The sequence below is a fragment of the Cuculus canorus genome, chromosome 6, assembly GCF_017976375.1.
Source record: "Cuculus canorus isolate bCucCan1 chromosome 6, bCucCan1.pri, whole genome shotgun sequence".
Lineage (NCBI taxonomy): Eukaryota > Metazoa > Chordata > Aves > Cuculiformes > Cuculidae > Cuculus > Cuculus canorus.
In genome coordinates this window covers 33686909-33707517 of record NC_071406.1, presented here as the reverse complement: position 1 = coordinate 33707517, position 20609 = coordinate 33686909, and the positions used below count along the sequence as shown (strand labels likewise).

At 36.7% G+C, this 20609-nt stretch overlaps 1 protein-coding gene across 1 annotated transcript in view; it reads left to right on the top strand.

Moving 5' to 3' along the window:
• Window positions 1-20609, top strand: part of MYO1B (myosin IB) — a 100629-nt gene that overhangs the window by 75720 nt on the left and 4300 nt on the right. The window contains 12 exon segments of the mRNA XM_009559817.2: window positions 973-1066; window positions 1509-1658; window positions 4042-4110; window positions 5688-5774; window positions 6063-6149; window positions 8913-8999; window positions 11904-11978; window positions 12390-12524; window positions 13413-13519; window positions 16502-16634; window positions 18185-18337; window positions 19218-19345. Coding sequence (XP_009558112.1) covers window positions 973-1066; window positions 1509-1658; window positions 4042-4110; window positions 5688-5774; window positions 6063-6149; window positions 8913-8999; window positions 11904-11978; window positions 12390-12524; window positions 13413-13519; window positions 16502-16634; window positions 18185-18337; window positions 19218-19345 — 1305 coding nt within the window.

Genomic DNA, 20609 nt, shown 5'->3' with positions numbered 1-20609 from the left:
TTACAGTTCCTTGGTAGAGGAGATTATTTTAGTGATGAACTCATCTACTAATGGAAAAGATTTTGCATGTGGGCAAGGAGAGCGTGTTGGGTTTGCAATATATTAGGCCTGAAAGAAACAAGGGGAAAGAGAAAGCCTGGAGTGGAATCAATATGACAAGGAGGTCCAGAATGATCGGAAGGACACTTATCTTTAATAACCAACTCTCAAAGTGTAGAAATGCCCGTTTCTTTGAAGACAGTCATGCAGTCTTCCTCTCTCTCCTTTCAAGAATAATTTTGCATAATTATTGTTGAACAACTATGAGTTAATACATCCTGCAAATCAATTGTATTAAATATGTGATTTTAAATTGCATAGTATTCACATGTAATTTTACAGATGATGTCTTGGGTAGGCAAATGATCTTCTCTTAATTCTTTTTACATGTGGCCACCAGTAGCATGATTAAAATGTCTTTCATAATCGACTAATATCTCTAGCTACAATTTTAATTTTTGGGTTATCAAGACAGTGGTGGAAATGCAGCATTGATAACAATAGCATTGTTGCAATCCTTACAAAATTCTTTGCAATTCCTCTCTTGTTTTTATTGATGGTTATATAATTCGGTTGTTAATGTGGAACTCTAGCATTTGTGAAACTCATCCTTGTGAGTGCCCTTCCTATTTTTCATTTTTTGTTTAAGTAAAATCATTATAAGTGTAATAGGAAATAAAAGGGCATTGCTGATAGTGTTAAATAAAAATTGCTCGTTTCATCAAATTATTTTTAATTTTTTCCACGATTATTATTGCCTTTAGCTAAGTAGCCAATAAGTAAATGTGTTAGGTTTTCAATCTTATGTCAAGCACTATTTAAGACTTTAGAATATGCTGTCATACACTTTCCATAAATTAATCTATGAATATGTAAACTGAGAAGTTTTAGACCTAGTGGTTATATTTGTTAAGCTCGTTTACTTCTTGTTAGGGCTGGAGTAGAGGTACTGTTTCATGAATTGGAAATCCCTGAAGAAGAATTTTCATTTGGTAGATCAAAGATATTCATCCGCAACCCAAGAACGGTAAGTGTCTTCTCCTCCAAAATCAAGTCATCTTTCATGAGGATAACCTGTTATGAATGGCATAATTCACTAGTTGGTTGCTACAGACTTTTCTAGATACAGCACTTAAATATGTTGCGATGGAATATGGCATTAAAAAAGGCACTTTTTAATGTTAGAGCCATTAAAATTGGTATAAATAGAGATCCTGCAATAGCTGCCAGTCTGAATTTAATGTAACTTTTGTGTACTTATTTGCCATATCATATCTGCCACAAACCCTGTTGATGTATCTGCCAACAGGTCTGATGATGGGTAGATCAAACTGTGTCTCAAGATGAACTTGAGTAAAGGAAAGATTTCTCTTACACTAGCTGTGCTTATGCTTTTTTTTTTTTCTTTTCTCCTCTCATGCTGTTTTTATTTCAATGACAAACAAAACCCTAAAAACCTCGACACCCAGCTCTTCAAGCTAGAAGATCTGAGAAAGCAGAGGTTGGAGGACTTGGCTACTCTAATTGAGAAGATTTATAGAGGCTGGAAGTGCCGCACACGCTTTTTGTTAATGAAAAAAAGCCAGATTGTGATTGCTTCCTGGTACAGGAGATATGCAGTAAGATAACATACTTACTAAATGGGGGGTTCTTTTTATTGTTCAGTATGTTTCTTCATATAACTTTGATATATTTCATATAACCCCCATTTGATATTTTCCTTGATATGTGTAGAGAAATGTTGAAAGAATTCAATTTTGTGTTAGTATTTAAGGATGAAAAATGTGAATAAAAGAAATTTTACTTTCTAGAGACCACTATTAAGTACTTGCTTTGTGCTTAAGTAATTAAAAAACTCAGCAGAATCCTTTAGCTCTGGGAGAGCGAGATTTTGTAGCCCAGTTGGCAAGAGGCTTTTTCATTCAGCTAAAATGCTGTGCTGCCTGGCACTTAGAGTACTCTCAAAACATATGGCTAATGTGTAAAAAATGTTCAGTAATAGATATGTGCAATCCTGCGGAATTCAGTCATTCCTAAGGCTTTTTGTATTTTTGCCTTATTTGGAACCTTTGCATTTGAGACTTAAGAATGCTGCTTGGGAGGATCCCAGGAATTTATTTTAATTATAGCTCATAAGACTAGTAGTTCAGTTGTTACTGATACAGTTCTAAAACAGTTTCAAATCTGTTTGTAGACTGGGTATTCTGTGTCATGAACTGAACCATGACACTATCACATCTTTTCATCAGTTAGTAAATAACATTGATTTATATAATGAAAAGATTTATTGTTTTTAACTGTCAAAAGAATTCTTAAAACATCTCAGTTGCATTTTGTTATTGGATGTGTATCAGGAAGACTGATAAAATATATAGTATGGGAAGAAAGCATCTTTTTAAACTGCAAGTTGCAGAATTGGAATTGGCAATCACTGTTTTTCAGTTGATGAGCACTTCTGTTTATCATCTTGAAAGTCATTAGTATTTGCTTCAGCTGAAAAAGGGGAGATTTAGATTAGATATCAGGAAGACATTTTTTACTGTGAGAGTGGTGAGGCACTGGAACCAGTTGCCCAGAGAAGTCATGGATGCCCCATCTCTGGAAGTGTTCAAGACCAGGTTGGATGTGGCTTTGAGGAACCTGCCCCACTGGGAGGTGTCCCTGCCCATGGCAGGGTGGTTGAAGCTGGATGATCTTTAGATTCCCTTCCAAACCAAACCATTCTATGCTTAGAGAAAAGTGTGGATAGTTCTGAAAAAGTATGAAAAAATGCTTTTTCACAGTAAAAACTCTTCTCTCTGAACTTCTGTGATTGAATGTGCCATTTCTACAAGTAGCAGCTTTATAGAATCACATTGTGCTCATAGGGCTTCATTATGATCTCATACGATCTTAATGAATTAAAAATGAAGCTACCACAGCTAGACTGGCACAACTTTTATTGTAAAGTAATGAAAAAAAATACATGATGAAGTTTACATCATTGTTGATTTCTTAACTGTGGACCTTTATAGGTCCAGCAGCAATTGTCTTAGAATGCAGAACAAAGTCATAGCAAGACCCTCAGAATTACTTAGGGGTGACAGTAGAGCTAATTCCTCAACTTCTTCATGTAGATGGAGGGTGCCATTCTCCTAACCCAACATGACTGTGATTTGGAAGGTTTCAGAAAGAATCCTTTGCATGAACAAAGCTTTTTGACATCTCCTTGTGCTGGAGGCCTGACTAAAGGGTCTGCAGACAGACGCCTCTCTGTTCCCTTGCAAAGCATGACGGATGTCAGTCATGGCATGAATATGACCTAGAGGGGAATCCTTCTAGCTATCACAGAGAAATTCACAGTAGTTGAGTGGGCTGAGTATGAAGTCTAAAAGCCTTGTTGCAAAGTCTGTGAACTCTCATTCACTTTGTATTATACTGATCACTGGTCTACTAGAGAGTTGAGCTTTTTAGAAGGAAAACGCTTGGCTGTCCAGGAAACTTATTCTTTAAACTGACATACTTGGATAATAATCCAGTCTGTCATTCAGGAATCCATGGGTTTTCTTTTTTCCTGTTCCTAAATTATCAGCATTTGATATTATAAAGGAGGCTGCAGGTGATAGGAACAGCACAGTGTTATGAAAAGGTGGTAACAAGCTTAGCCAACAAACCTGACCGTTTGTGACAGTTTGTATGCTAATCTGTTGGTGGGAAAGACAAATAAAGCTGTTACTGTTAGTATTTAATCCATGTCATTTTTGTGCTGCAGACCATGAACTTAGTGTTTCTGTAAACAGAATGTGACATTGTCCATGCAGCATTGTTGATGTGCTTTGTTTGCCCTCAAGTTGAACACAGAATCTACGCTCTGATCTGCTTGGTCAAAAATTGTTCACGTTTTACATTTAGTAGTTGTATCTTTAGTCATATTTTCAAATATTAGTAATATAAGTTTTATTACACAAGATTTTATAATTGCAATGTTCTGTTCTAAGCATTGCATGTTTATTTCCAATACAGCAACAAAAAAAATATCAGAAGACAAAGAGTTCAGCTATTATAGTGCAGTCCTACATCAGAGGATGGAAGGTGAGTTTCCTGTTACTGCTGGTGCGGTAAGGAGCAGGTCAGAAAACACATCTCAAATGAACTGAGCCTTCTGTCTTTCACACCTTCTGTCTATTGAGCTGTGTCTGTGCTGTAGCTTTTGTTAAACATCTGTGTTTGCCCTGGAGGAGGCAAATTTGGGATGTATGTGTGTAGCCTCGGCTCTAAATCCATGCAAATGGTGCATACAAAAGGCTGGGAACACACTAAACTGCTAGGATATTTTTGAGGCATCTTCTGCCAGCGATTTTGGAGAGGTGCCCTCTTTACATGCGCTAAAGTGTGAATGTGCAAGTTTGGTGTCCCAAACAAACCTAGGTACATATTTGGAAGAAATAAGGTGTGGTTTGCAGGTATTTTATGATTAATAGACATCTCAAAGAGTGGAAAAAAATTGAAAGCAGGCTTACAATGAAGTGCTTGAGTCACCTGGGCAGTACATTACTTGGGTTAAGTCTTCAGTTCTCTGTGTGCTAAGCGGAGGAGGGAAAGTGTGCTGTACTCATCTTGAACAAGTACTTTATGGCTGTTTACTTGTCCTCTACCTCAGTTTGCTACAATTTTGCTTCTTCTCTGAGTGTTTTGTACTTCATGATGGGATAATCCTGCAGCCATAGTAGAGACTTCAGGATTGATGCTGTAAGAAGAGGTAAACACAAGGTTAACAGCTCACATGAAAGCAGCCACAGTGCTTTAAGGCAACTACTGGTGTCCAGCTTCCGAAAAAAATGTCCCTGGGCTCCTATGTTCTCTTATTAACCTTTCTCCACCCCACTAAACATGGCTTTCTCCTCTATTTAGGGAAGAAAGAACTGCCTTTAATTCTAGAATCAGTTTCCTTCCTGTCAGACAGGGTTGCAGTCATAGCTATAGGTGTAAACAGCCCTCTCCTGCCCAGAGGTTTTAAAGTTTGCCAGCAATGAGCTGGCATAATTTGATTTTGCTATTTTTTTTTATTTTTGCTTTGTCTTTATTATTTTGTTTAAATGAGTTAAAAATATCTGTTCAGCCTAACTATCGATGTGCTGTCTTTTCCCATGAGCATTATTGGAATAAAACTGGGTAAAAGCATCATTTCATCTTGTGTTATGGTTTTCTGTTTGTCATTGGAGAACATGCTCTTTTACAGTAGTATTGCCATGGATAAAAGCATAGTATTACAGCAGCCTTAAGTGGGACCTGTACCAGTCGATTTACTTGTGATTGATTCTCTATAGCAGTCTAAATGGATAAGATATCCTGTGTAGAGGAAAAGTATCGTTGCCATTGTACAGACAGACATATAGGTATCTCGGGTGATACAGAAGATCAAGGAGAAAACTAAACATTGGTCTAAGAAAACCAGAAAACTAAGGTCCCCTGAACTGCCAATCCCCTCAGTTGTGCACAGAATCCTCACTGGAACAGCGAATGTTAGTCTGTGTCGTATTTATCGATTTATTTGCATGAGGATTTGGGGGCATTGATTTTGCCTGGATTTACAGGTTGCAGTGCTTTAGTTTAAAATCATTAAGAAATTATAATTATTTGAATAAAGTCATGTTTTAAATTGTTTACAGGCTCGGAAACTTCTTCGGGAACTTAAGCATCAGAAACGTTGCAATGAGGCTGCCACAACAATTGCTGCATATTGGCATGGCACCCAGGTAAGAAAATGGCAACAATTTGTGCACATCATTGTCTCAACGTAGAATGAAGAAGACCCTTCAGAATAAAGTTATCTGGGAATATTTTTGGTGGCTTAAGCTACTGATCTTGTGTTTCTTTTTGCTGCGAACAAGTATTAGCTGGTGCAGTCTGGGAAGCCGGGACACGCTTTAATGTTTGCTATTTGTAGTGAATGGTTTCTTTCTTTCCTTCTTGCACCATTGGGAACTTGCAGCAACCTTTTATTTCCTAAGCTTTTCTATATCCCATTTTCAAATGCATCACAGGCGCGAAGGGAACTGAGACGACTGAAGGAGGAGGCTAGAAATAAACATGCTATTGCTGTTATTTGGGCTTACTGGCTTGGATATAAGGTACTTCATGCACATATCACGTGCCCCCTTCATTTCCCAACAATTTACATTTAAAGTAAATGTAAATAGTGACAATTAATGACTAATACAATTGACTTTAAAACAGTAGAGCATGGTCATTGATTCCTTCCATTTTCATTCAAGCCACACTTAATATATCTGACAACATTCTGTATGCCAGTTTTTTGTAGAATAGGAGATTCTTTGCATGGAGCCAAGTAGTCGTTTGCACTAACAGAAGCCATTAGACTGGATTAAAAATGACTAGACTGCAATATTCTCAAGTTAGGAAATGCATTTAACTACATGTAAATATGCAAAGCATGGTTTGCAGAGAGGAGAAAGGGTTGGGGGTTTTGTTATGTTTTCCCTTCCCCAACAAATGCTTTCAGTGTCACTGTATTACTGATCCAATTGAGATTTTCATGAGGCTGTATATTCTGCACCCTGGACAGCTGGCAGGTTCATTGACAAATTTGAACAAACACTATTAAGTTTTGTTAAACTTTAGTTTTAATTAGTTTAATTGGTTCACTGGCCGTGATTTGAACCAGTAAGAAAATTTCAGTAAGTAAAAAGCACGATTTTATGACCTGATCTTTTAGCAGAAAATGATGTTAGTTTGCAATTCTAAACTTACAGCCCTAGAAAAATTCCAGGAATTCCAGCATCAGCTGTTTGTTTTCAGATGCAAAGTCCCACTGAAAGATTCTTGCTAATCCCAAGCCTGCCGTTGTGGGTCATGTGAACATTTGAAATGCTATTCATTAGGAGTCAAAAATATATTTGTTTCAATTAATAAATTCATAACTGAGCTGAAAACCACATTGAGCAAATACTTTAGATTTATAACATCATTCAGTTATTATTTAGGTGGAGGGGTGGTGGTGGTGTGTTGCCAAACACCTTGCCATCTAGATGGAGAAATGTACTCAAATTACATCTGGAGTGTATATATCATTTTGTGATTCTATAATGCTGAGTTTGACCTTTGCTATTTAGATATAAATTTATTAGATTTCTAATGAAATGGCAGCCCTGGGAATCCAAACAAACTTGTACAGAATTTCCCTCATGCTAGAGAGACTGCATCTTTTCAGTTCTAGCTTGATATTTAGGTAACTATGTAATTTGACAGACACACAGTTTCCTCTATGTTTGTTTAAATGCAAAACCTTGATAATTTAATTTTTAACCAGAGTTCCTGTCACCCAAAAAATTGATGAAATGATACTTCACCAATACTGAAGAAGTGATATTTACTTTCCTAGGCTTAAGAGATGTTCTCTGGAATTAAAAAGGACGCATACAGAAAACAGTGCAATAGCGTTATCTGTGATGGAACTTCTCATTTAAATATTTAGTAGATTTGGATAATTTTTAACATATTTTAGTAGTTATTTGTATGATTGGCTTACAGGAATATGATGTAAAATTGCCTCCGTATTCCTTAAATATAAATAATCTAAATATAATAATATGTGTTATGTCTAAAGATGATCTAGGATTATCTAAAGAAAATCTAAATAGAATTAAGATTACGAAAAGAATTACAGTATCTCGTAAAAGATAAAACTTGGTTTTGGTGTGATGTTTTATCTTTTCTCAGGAAACTATTTAAAACAACAGTTTTTGAAAGTTGCCTTCAGAAATCGCTTGCTTTACCAAGGCAAAAAAAAAAAAAAAAAGTGCTACAGACTTCAAGGGCTCTGTTTCCTTCCTTTTCACAAGAGAGACAAATACTTAGCTTTGCAAAGTCCTTGTTTGTACAGCACTGTATAGTAGGACCTTTTGTTCCAAGCGGATGAGTCGGATTCTTTATAAGAGCCTGAATCTAATGCAAATTAACCTTTCTAGCTACATTTGGGAAAGTGTAACTGGCACAGGCTGGAACTGCTGTTGTGCAGGTTTCTTTGACAACATATGACTTGACAACTGCAGATATATTGCTAGAGCTACTGATCCTATAATACTGGAACTCTTCATTTTACTTGACTTTTCTCTCAGATAACTTAATAACAAATGTACTCTGGCACCTCTGAAAATGTGAGATTGTGTTAAGTTGCCCACGCATGCCTTGAATGTTTAGAATACTTTGCAAATTACTTTCCTAAAATGGAGGTGACTGAAGAAATGTTGGTAGGCGCCCATCTCTTTGTATGTGAGGAAGGCACTAGGTTTGAGGGGTTTACCCCTTCATTTCATGAAGACAGATGTAATTTGCCAGGCTGGAGAATTTTTTTAAAGTTCATAAAGATCAAAATAAAAAATAGCCTCCAGAATAAAAGCTGTCAGTACAGTGCCAATAATTACATACCTAGTTTCAGAGTTGATTCTGTGCTGCCCAGGCATTTGCCAGTGGAAGGAGTTAGTAGACAGTGAGATTTTAGGAAGTCTTGATTTTCATATGCATCATTTTGATCATGCAACTGCAGGAAAAGTTCTCCATTAGAATCAAGTTAGAAGAGAGTTACCATGGATTGTGAGGTATGCACAGATGAAAAGATGGAAACACTGATAGCAGGCCTGACAAAGTTCTTATCTGTACATGCCACTAAGCAACAGTGGAGGCTTTTTCCACCTCCTCTGTGGGTTCACACCGGTTCACACTGACACATGGTGGGTTTTAAAGGTTAAATGCTGTTCTTCCATCTTTCTGTATTTTGATTGTGAGTTGGCTGTTCTGTTTGAAAGAAGGCTTTTCCTGGTCGTTATGCTATCTGCATCGGGCTGTCTCTGTTGTTCACTATCTAAACCTTTTAGGCTCGAAGGGAATTGAAACGCTTGAAGGAGGAGGCTAGGCGTAAGCATGCTGTTGCAGTCATTTGGGCTTACTGGCTTGGACTGAAGGTACTTTCTCAAACACTCCTGTCTGTCAACATGAACTTGATAAAGTGTGGCATCTTACTAACCCGTAAACAAGTGGTTATCTGGACTCATTTGTAGGGATGATTTTTGCACAGAATTACTTTGCTTAATTTTGTCATGGACTTTACTGAAAAATTCAAGAGCTGAAAATGCCTCACTTACAGCAATATTTAGGCGTCAGTGTTTTTTGTCAACTCAACTCTGTAATTTCAGTTTCAAGTGAAAGACAAATGTCAGATTAAAGGTACTCTGTTATGATCGTTGGCTTACAAACCTGACCCATGTTGGCAAAGAACCCATCCAAAAAGATTGCAAGGATATATTTTCTTTTTGTGACCTCTGCTTGAATGGGAAGTCCAGTGAAGCTGTTTGACTCTCACTGCTGCTCATGTTAGACACCTGATCCTGATGCCAAGGGGGTGGTGTAAAACTAGCAATAATATTCTGCTGCTTCCATCAAGCCTTTCCAGGGCATGGCATTGCATGCAGTTGGTGGCAGCCATGAAATCCCAGAAAAATTGAGGCGTACAGGAGTCTTGTTTTCTGCACTTGCTTTCAAGTACAGGTTGGCAAAAGAAAACACATTTGTAATCTGGAAAAATGTAGTTCTGCTCTGTAAGTTGACTATGAAAATGGTATCTTGAGAGTTTTCAGGTCTTTGACCAAGTGATTTGCATGACAGAGGTTTTCAAACATAGTTTTACAGATGCAGTCCTGAAGAACTGCAGAAATCTGATTTGGTTTTGTTTGGCTGGGTGTCACTTTTGCTAGTAGGAATTTTGTAGACTACAGAGGTGTAACAGGGAACAATTTCCTTGATAATGCAAATTAAAACCTAGGTCTTGTATTTTCATTCTAAAAGTGATTAAATGAGAAAAATAGTTACAAAACATATAATTATATATAATCTATGCATATTGTTTATATGAAAAATCCAGTGCAATATATACATGGAAGCCAGAGCTGGAAATACAAAAAAGCCATTTTAAGAAGTCATTCTTCAGATCAGAATCGCGCTTTAGGTACTACTGCCAAAGTGGGTCTGTTTTTTACGGTTCTGAAATAAGAGTTTGTCCCTCCTGAGAACTCGGAGGCTGTTTTATATTAAACAGCAGCATTTCAATGAAAACTGATGAATCCAAAGCCCTTAAGGCAATTCTTATTTGTCTGATGGCAAGGCATTTTCACCCATGACAGACGGAGGCAAAGATTTAAAGTTTATATAGTGATCAAGATTAAACAATTAATTAAGTGGGGTTTTTTTTGATTGTATGATAAGTTGATTTCAGTAGCATTTATGGTACTTTACAGATTTAGGCTTTGTGGGAATGGCTTGCATTTCTCAGTGCTTGCTTTGCAGCTTCCCTGTAGTGCCAATAGCATGTGTGAGCGTATATTAGTCCCCTTGTTCCGGATTAATATACATACCTCGCAGCTCACGAAAAATAATACAAAGCAATATCATTAAGGAGAGTCTATGAGAATATGGTGAGATTTGGGATGATTGTGATTGGAGTGGCTTTGAGTGTGTTAATTTCCATCCATAAAGAATGTATTCTAAACATAGAGCACTAAACCTTACAGAAAATCAGTGGATAACAACTCTAGTCATTTTTCTTATAAAGTGAGGAGGGAAGTATTTTGTGCTGTACTTGCATAGAATGAAGACAGCTGAGTGCTGTCCATTTAGTTCATGCATCTTAATGTGTAATTAAGCAAAACGCACTTATCTGTCACACAGAATGGTGATAGATTCTTCGTTTCAAAATGCTGGCTTATGTAGAAATGCACAACGCTCAGTATGGGGCAGAAGGTGCACGGGGATAAGCCAAATGAACTTTTTCTTCTGAGATGACGCAGGTTTTTCCTCTATGGGTTTCCCGGTATTTTCTGGTTACAGTGAACACGGCAACACAGCAAGTTAGCTAAAACCACTAAGTTTGCTCTTGGGTAAATTATGGAAAGCCACCATGTTTTCACTGGGTTTTGCTAAAAACTTCTAACAGGTGTGTTGTGGACTGTGCCAAAGATTGCAAAATTTGAAAGATGTTGCAGCTAACTTGACACAATCCTGGGCTTCAAGTAAATCTGCAAACCAGTTGTGCTCACTCCTCAACTGGGTTTCCCGAGGGGGTGAATTTAGGCACTATACTAACTAGCACTGAGAAGAATACCAACAGCAAAACTAGTGCTCTGAAACTTGCATTTACAAGCATGCATTAAAAAAACAGTATCACCTGCAAAAATGGTTCTTGATCACTTTTTTGATTTTTCTTACTTTTTTTAAAATAAATTTTAGGAGCAAATATCAAGCTTGCTGGCATTATGCAATCTTTGTGTTGATTCTCTGCTCTTATCAAACACCAAAATTGCATTTTCCTTTTGGAATGAAGAATGCTAGTGTGAAAAGACATGCATAAGTCTGCTCTGAACTTTTTTATTATAGTGAACTCTGTGTATTAAGAATCTTAAAGGAGAAAAATCAGAAACAGTTCATCAGTTAACTATGTAATTAATATCGGTTTAGTGCTGTTTCAGACACAATAAATTATGTATTACTGATGATACTTTTTCTAGTTCAATGTTATGGAAAAACTGTGAAAATGGATTAATGCTGTAAATTCAAGAATATTTGAGTACCTTACCTTTTCAGAGAAAAGTATTTAAAATTTTCTGTTAAATTTGCGAGTGGCTGTACTCAGATTATCTGAGATAACTTTCTGACTTCTTAGTCCAGTGTACTCAGGAAGTTTTTGTATTTCAGGGAACACTTTGCATGTTTGTATGCTTTTTTTAGTATTTTCTCCCATAGAGCTTTCTAAGAGAGTACCTGTGGAAACAAATTCATTCTTTGTATTCACTTTGAGGGTTTGTTTAACTTTTCAGGTCCGTAGAGAGTACAGGAAATTCTTCAGAGCCAATGCTGGAAGAAAAATTTATGAATTTACCCTTCAGAGACTTGTATGTATAAACTGGTACAAAGCACATCTACATTTTCTGCATCTCAAACTTTTGTTTTCTAGCAAAAGTGACAGCTGTATGATGGCCTTGGCAGTCTTTGGAAGGATATGTCTAAGCTAAGCATGTGGAAAAATGACAGCTTAAATATTTTGATATTGTAAAGAAAGGATAGTAATAGTATTTTGAAGGTGTGGGAATTGCACTAACTAAGCATTTATCACACTTATATGATATCTAAATCTGCATTTCTTGGTATACCTGGCTTTTTAAATCCATTATCGTGTTTATTAAAGCCGAGAGTTGCAGTTTGGTATTTGTGCTTTTAATTGCAGAGCATGTACTTTTTCTTGCTTGTTTCAATACCTCTGTATTTAAACATTAACAAAACATCTTGCTTCAATTTTATCACAGATGCAAAAGTATTTCCTGGAAATGAAGAATAAGATGCCTTCTTTATCACCAATAGATAGAAACTGGCCAGTGAGACCTTACCTTTTCTTGGATTCAACTCACAAGGAACTAAAGAGAATTTTCCATTTGTGGAGGGTAGGACGCTTTCTGGTTCAGTCTGTACAGGACTTTATCACATGGTTTTCAGTAGTTTTGTGTGGTTCATGAACAGCCTGTTATTTCTTCCTATTCCAGACAGGGTATTTTATTTCTTTGGAAGAAGTGTGTCTTTTGATCATTGTCTTTGGCCTGCAAGGATTATAACTGTCCTGCTTACTCGCTTTTGGGGCTAGGGAGAGAAGATTGCTTCCTGCCATCAGCTTTGAATTTAACAGTAAAGCGGCATTGCTGTTGCCTCTTAATTGGTAGCTTATAATACTTGTGTCCATGGCCAGGACTGAGACTAGCTCTTAGACCAACATGGGAAGTACTGGGTGGAATTTTTAACTTATGAACTGTGCTTAGCTGAAATTTGTTTTGGATCTTTGGGTGGAGAGAGTGGCAAGAATGTATATAAATGCTGATGAGACATTTTGCTGATCCTGTGGGCTACATTTTCTGTGAATTATCAAGGAATAATCTTTCTTTCTGAGCCTGCAAAATTCATCCTCTCAGCTGTGTTTTGTTCTTTTTCTCTGCTTACATAAGCTTCCACGATTGTGGAACTCTATATATGTTTCTGTGAACCTTTTTTGCAGTCTACCGTAACTAGTGTCTAATAAATTAAGCTCAAGTTCAAATGCAACATGCTTAAATGAGATGTTTTAGATGTTTTTGCTCAGAAGCACCTAGAATGAATCAGAAGACAACCACCTCTGCTGTTTGTTACTGTGCTGCAGTGGCATGCAGAATGGAGCTGAGTCACTTCAGAAGTGTACAAAGAATGTGCATCTTGAGCAATAAGCAAACATTAATTTGTGGTAATACTGCTTCAGATCAGATTTGGAAGGATAATTTTTTTGTTTAACATATAATGTTTTGTAGTGTAAAAAGTACAGAGACCAGTTCACAGATCAGCAGAAGCTTATATATGAGGAAAAACTGGAGGCAAGTGAACTTTTCAAGGACAAGAAGGCTTTATATCCAGCCAGGTAATGACTTATTCTGCTGTGTCTAGTGTACAATAAATTCAGTATCCTTACTAGATTTAGGAAACTAAGCAAGATTTTGCTTTTTATCTTAAGCAGAAAAGTTCATTTTACTTGTTTGACAATGTCACTCCATTATTTTGCTTTACAGTCCTGGAAATCCACTGTTTGCTTCTAACTTAGATGATGTTGCAACCTACTAAGCCTGTAATACTGAGCACTCCTGTCCAGAATCCATGTTTTGTTGTTCTAACCCCCCATGACCTGTTCACATCATAAAAGTTTGGAGAACTTGTAGAAGGGAGTAACTCTCACCCTTTCCCCTAGTTTCCATCACACTGGTTCCTGCAACCAGTTAAATGCAGAGTGAACCAAGAGGCTGTCGGTGACACTGTCACTCCCAGATGAAGGTCAGCAGGGAGCTATCCTATCTTCAAACTTAGTACATTCAGCATAATGCTCTAATGTGAATACCAGATGATTTGAGAGTTAGATACATTGATATATATCTTTTTGAAAGGATACTTTAAAAAAAAATGCCTAAATGGTCATTTCCATTTTACAATCCTTTTCTTTTTTTATTTGGAGATTTTTAAAAAAGTGAAACCTGTGCAAATAATTTTTTGGTTTCTCAGATTATTGAGGAGTTAAAAACTGATAAGTTCTTGTCATTGCTATCTGCCGAGCTAACAATACTCAAAAAGTGGAGTAGTATTTGATTCAACTTAAGGAATGCACTTTTTTTTTTGCACGCAATGAAACTGACAAAGTAGAGCTCTGATGTCCTTAAAAGAAGTTGAATTGAACTTTTTAAGTGAATATGAGCTTAGAAATTATGTTTTTCTTCAAAATGAAGGTCTTGTCCATCTCAGGAGAGTTTTATTTTAGAAGTCATAGTTGCAAGAAGCAAGGTTCAGTAGGGGGAGGAACAGAAATCTACAAGAGTTGTTGAGGGCAGTTTCATGCGTGGACAAGCTCTGTTCCGTTGTTTTTGTGTTTTATTTGGTTTGTTTTATTTCATTTTTATAGTGAGGCATTTCCTTTTTTTTCCTGTGATGGGCTTACTGTGTTTTTCCCCTTCACCAGATCACTTCTTTTAGTTGCTGTATATCTTAGCTTGTGATTTGTCCTTATTTGCTTGGGGGTGTTTTTTTAATTCTGCTGGGAATAGAGGAAAATGCTACCTTTGGACTTTTCTAGGGGCAAGCAGGATTTTTTCCTTTGAGTCAGTGTACATCTGATCAGTGTGGAGCTCCTTGGGAAGGAAGGAATTTTATTTATATCCCTGGTTTGGTGTTTTTTTACACCAAGACTGAACAATGAAATATTATGCAGCAAAGTATGGATCTGATTTACTTTTATCCGAGACATTCTCAAGTGGTATACGTGATAGAAAGTAACTGTAAATTCACTTCAGTTTTAGCTTGCAAGCCATCATCACTTGATTAGGGACAAAGTGCACAGGGAATTGACTGTTTTGTTGACTATGGTTTCACAATGCTAATTAATAAAAACAAAACCACCAAATCTCCAACGTGGTAGAAAGTTAGAATGCTTTCCACACCCTGCATTCATTTAGAAACATTTCCATCTCTTTTTGTCTTGTATTCAGGGTTGTTAGCTCCCGTTTGATTTTTTTTAATTGGCCTAGGGGCGGAGGAAATTACTGTATAAAGTGTCCAATTAGTTGGTATGATAATGATTCATAGGATGTGGCTAATTTTCTTTGTGTAATATAGTTATTTAAGAACAGATTGGGACTTGTGAGTACTAAAATGCTAGTACCTTTCCTTTTCTCTCCTATCTCTGTCTGTGCAGAGGTGCAATTACAAAGTAGTACTAGTCCATATAATATATTGGTTCCTCTTGGGCTCTAGTCTTGGTAAAGCTTTGCCTTTAGTACTTTGACTGGAATTTAATAACTGGTTAGACTCAATTGCATTCACCAGTTCTTAACTGATAGCAAAGCTCTTACAGCATAACCCCGAAGTGGATAAAGATGGGGTGATTCACAAGCACAACAAGTCTTGCCAAAGAGCTGGTACACATTTAAAAAAGTGACAGCAGATTTTTAAGGCAAGTTCTTTTCTCTTCAGAGTGTCACTCTGAAATACTGTGGAAGAACAGAGGTATTGGTCCTACTGAAGTTTTTTTTTCTCTGTTTTCACAGAGACTATTATTGGGTGATCTTAAATCAAAATTGATTGCATACACAAGGATATTCTTGTGTCTGATACCCGTAGCAGTTTGGCCCATTTAATTGGAAAATGTTTACAGAGCAGGGAAAAAAAAGTCCTATTACTGTCTTTGGTGATAAATTTCTCTGTTCACCATCACTGAGCTGTTAATATGTACAGGATTCTGTGTCTAATACAATACCATTTCTTACCCCTCCTTCTCCTTTCTTCTTTCTCCTCGGATAATATGCTGGGAAATAAATCCACACTACTCTGTAGCAATTCCCAAGTTATTTTCAGCTGACATAGTATGCCTGTATTGCACAGATTAATGCCACAACCACCACACTGGGCAAATGGTGGTGCTGACCTGAAGAGTCTTGGCGCGGAGCACAGGACACTGCACTTCTCAGCTTCTCAGCAGGATGGAGGACAATTATGCTGCATAAATGAAAACCGTGTTAAGAGCCCTGTTTGCCTTGAGTTCTGTTGTTGTTCTAATTATCCTGTTGTACAGTCACAAATTAGTTTGGAATGCTGCTGTTTGAAACAGGTAGAAATTGTGAGTAGAGGTTTCTGGGTTGTTTAGAGTATCTTTTTGCTAAAAATGGAGCAGCAATGATTTTCTCTGGCAGAGAGTGTATTCAAGCTTTAAGGAAGCTTTTGGCAGCATGGAGTCATTGAAAATAATATTTGGTGCATCTCCTAGCTCCACGAAGCCTGAAGCAGAACAAGGCTGTTTCAGGAGGTCTGCTTCTTCCCTGCAATTCATATTTAACTTGTGTTTTTCTTGATTTTTGTTGGGCAGTGTTGGGCAGCCGTTCCAAGGGGCTTATTTGGAAATCAGCAAGAACCCGAAGTACAAAAAACTTAAAGATGCTGTGGATGAAAAGATCATTATTGCAGAAGTTGTGAATAAGATCAATAGAGCTAATGGGAAGGTAACCAAATGGAATTCCTCTATCCAGGAGGGTCTATCATTTTTGTTGCAAATAAACTGAGAGGGAGACTTCATTTCTGCTGTGTAAATAGTATGTTTTTTAAGAAAATGTCCTTTTTCCTAAGGGCAAGGCTAGAAATGTTGGATCTGTCTAAATTGGTGACTTAAAACACCTGTTTTCAGTTTACTTATAGATTGCTAAAAGCTTGTTTGGGTTTGTAGTTTTCAACAACTTTTCCAAACAAAAATGGCACCTCATCTACTGGTAACAGACTGTATTGATTCACAACTAAATGTACCCTCTGTACCAACTTTAGATCTATTTGGCAATGGAAGAAATAAGTTTCCAGAGTATTGTGCTTTTCAAGTATTTAGAAAACTTAACCTTTCAAGGTTCACACTGTCATTCAAGCTCCTAATTACCACAGTTTATTATGTTTTAAAATTTTGAGTGACATACTCTACTACCTTTGCCTGTCCTCTGATTGATATCAAAAGCTTTTTGGAGTGAGGAGGCAAGTTTCTTGTATCATTTGAATAAAGCTGTTGAATATTCTGGGTACTTTTTTATTCTGCCAACACAGAATTTGTTTTGCATTTAAATGATACTTATTAAAACAGCAAGTATTATCCTCCCTTAGTACATGTAATTGTTTTAACCATATCTGTCTAAATATTAGAAGTAGTAGATCTCAGATCTTCAGATGTAGATGCCATTTATGCATTTGTAGGAGTGAAATTAGGTTGCCTGTTGTGGATGCCAAGTTAATTTTCCAGTTTAGAAGAAACTAATTAAATGAAGACTATCTTTCCTGTACTTATATAGGCTACAGCTCTCAAGATTTTTTTTTTAAAAAAAAAAAAAGCTATGCTTCCATGGGCTTAAGATAGCTACTTAATTACAATAGTTGATTTTATTATTTAAAATTTTACAGGAGAATTTTACAGGTGTATGTATATTCCGTTTTCATTTCTCTTAGTCATTATTTTCTAAGGTGAATTTAAGAGCACACATTCATACTTTAAAAATATTTTTCATTTGAAAATATGAATGCATATCCTCCTAAAGAATAATTCCAATAGATAGAGTGAGAGGAACATAACACTGAAAGTACCTACGTGGTTTGTGTTGTTCTGCAACACAGAATTGGTGAATAATAGTAAATAATGAGGCTGGGTCCTGAATTAGCTGCTGCTGAAAAGGTAAGTTGGTTTCCCTGAGGGCTAACAGAGCATGAGATAGGAGGCTATCCTGATTTTCATAGTTTGTTTTTTAGTTTCTGAATTTGATAACTATAAGCTAGTAACTAAAGGAACTGTTTATATCTAAGAATATGTGCAAAATTAGCTAAGATTCTCAATCTATGATTAGACATAAAATTTGAGCTGATTTTAACTGATCTGCAGCTTTTATCGAACATCAATTGTTCATGTTTACTAATGTGGGCCAAGCTGATTAACCCTATGAAATGCTTTTAGTCTTAGTAGGTGCTCAGTAAGATAAATTCTCTCTTTGTGTAAATAATGGTTTGCATTTTTATATTTTCACAGGCTACATCCAGGATTTTCCTGTTAACCAAAAATAATGTTCTTCTTGCGGATCAAAAATCTGGGACTATTAAGTCCGAGGTTCCACTGGGAGATGTTACCAAAGTGTCCATGAGCTCCCAGAATGATGGCTTCTTTGCAGTGCACCTCAAGGAGGTTGTTTGCCACTTTATAATACAGTAATATGACTGTTTTACATGCAGTGATATAAAAATTGTTTATTAATTATCTCGTGGCATGAAATTTTAGCAGTTTACATGTAGGTTTAGAAGTTTGTTGAACTTTACCATATCTGTAAAAACTTTGATTTAAAACTGCTGAAGCCAAATGAGGACAGTTAGTGCATTATGAACCATCACTTACTTGTGAAAACCAGACTTCATATTTCAGAGTAGGCTCTTATGGGCCTTTAATCTGATTTGGATACCTTGTGGCAGTGTTTTGCTTTTTAGCTGCTCATATAATTCTTCCTGACGTACTAGCAGAATATTTCTCTAGTCTTTATGGGATGCTGAGGAATCCACATTATGGCACCCCACTTATTTGGTGCCTCAGTTCTAAAGAATTTAGTTCAGTCCTGTATTCGCTTTACTGCACTGTCATCATCACTCTGCTAAAATCATTAGTATTTGTATTCTATCTTAGGTTTGAAGAACATCCTATATAGTGACTTTTTATACTACCTTCATCGTAATACTGGTGCTGGTAATTGGTTTCTGTTTTCTGAAAATATTGTGAGCTTGCTGTGGTTTAGCCAGAAGAGGAATACAGAAACACTACAGTTTTGTAGCACAAATTAATCTGACCCTCCTTTAGAGTCAGAAGGGGGTTTTAACTTTCTCATCAGGTTTGTAGTTTATTTGAGAGTGAATTGCATTTTGATCCTATAAACTGCCCTGCATTGCTATCTAATTTACAAGACAAAAGACTGTCATTTCATTGCACAGTGAAGAGTAAAACCTCCTGCTTGGCTGTTATTTAATATCTTTCATGTTATAGGTTTTGGTAGTCCTAATGTCTCTCCTTTCTGTTTCAGGGTTCAGAAGCAGCTAGTAAAGGAGATTTCCTGCTCAGCAGCGATCACCTTATTGAAATGGCCACTAAACTTTACCGCACTACTCTCAGCCAAACCAAACAGAAGCTCAACATTGAGATATCTGATGAGTATGTTTCTTGTTTGCTTAAAAGTGCGTTTTCTCCAGCACAACGTGCTAAGAAGTCAAGTATCTAATGTTAGAAAAATAAAACAGTGTTGTATAACTAATACTTCTTTTGTCTTGACAGAATACTTGTAAATAAGGATCCAATTTTCAGTGTGTACTCATTCCTAGTATTCATTTTGACTCTTGAAAATCATTACATTTAGATTAGATAAAGTTTGCTTTTCTTAAGTTCGTTTCAAACAGGGCTATGAAGCAGAATAAACGTCATTAAGGGATACTACATTTGAGGGAATCATTTTGCATGTGGCTGAAAAGTTCACATATGCCTAAGAGACGTTTATCAGTTTGTCAGAGTGAACAGCAGGTGCCAGGTTCCAGTGAAAACAAGCAAAACTGAATTAAAAGATCTTCCTCAAACACACATAATGATGGTGCTAGTGATGTAGGTCTATAAAGCTCTGCCTGCTTTTCTGAGAAGGTGAAAAATTATTTTTAAAATTCCTGCTGATGGTGTTTAAACCACCTGATGTTGTTTTGAGGTTTCTGGTTGTTAAAAAGCTTTCTTTAGTAAAAAGCTTGCATGTCAAATTAGTATTTTTTTCAGCTTGGTGCAGCTTCTTATTTCAGCCTTAAGTAAGGACTGCACTTTCAGTATTTATAGCCAGGGAATAAAAATATTAGTGTGCGTGTGCATGTATGAGCTTCTAAAGCTTTCCAAGGAAGAGTCCCTAACTTAGTCTACTCTGTTGTGTGAAGTGCTCCCTGATTTCAGTCATGTTGATTTGGTAGGCAGATTCAGTTTGAATAAAGAAGAAAATTTTGAACCATTTAACAATGGTGAACTAAAATTTCTGTAGGCAAAACTTGGAACATTTTATCTGGATGCACAGCACTACTTGTTTTTTAGGGTCATGGTGGTGAATGAGGTTTTGCTTCTGTTCAGAATTGAGGGTTTATTTAAAGGCTAATCTTGCTCTGTCCTTGAAAATGACATTGGCCATTTTCCTTTGTTCCACTACCAGATGTGCTTTAATTTGCTTGAGGATGTGTGATTTTAGCATCTTTAGATTTTTAGCCTCTTTAGATTGTGGCTGTCTCCACTAAGTTTCTAGTTTAATGCTGGCTACTAAGGCAAAGTTTAAGCATGCATGTTGCTTGTCTGGACTGCCTGCCTACCTTAGGTCTGGAAAACAGTATGCTTTCTGGGAGTCTTGCTTTTGGACTGTGGTTTTGTTTCTTGTCTTGCAGACTAAAGAAACACAGTT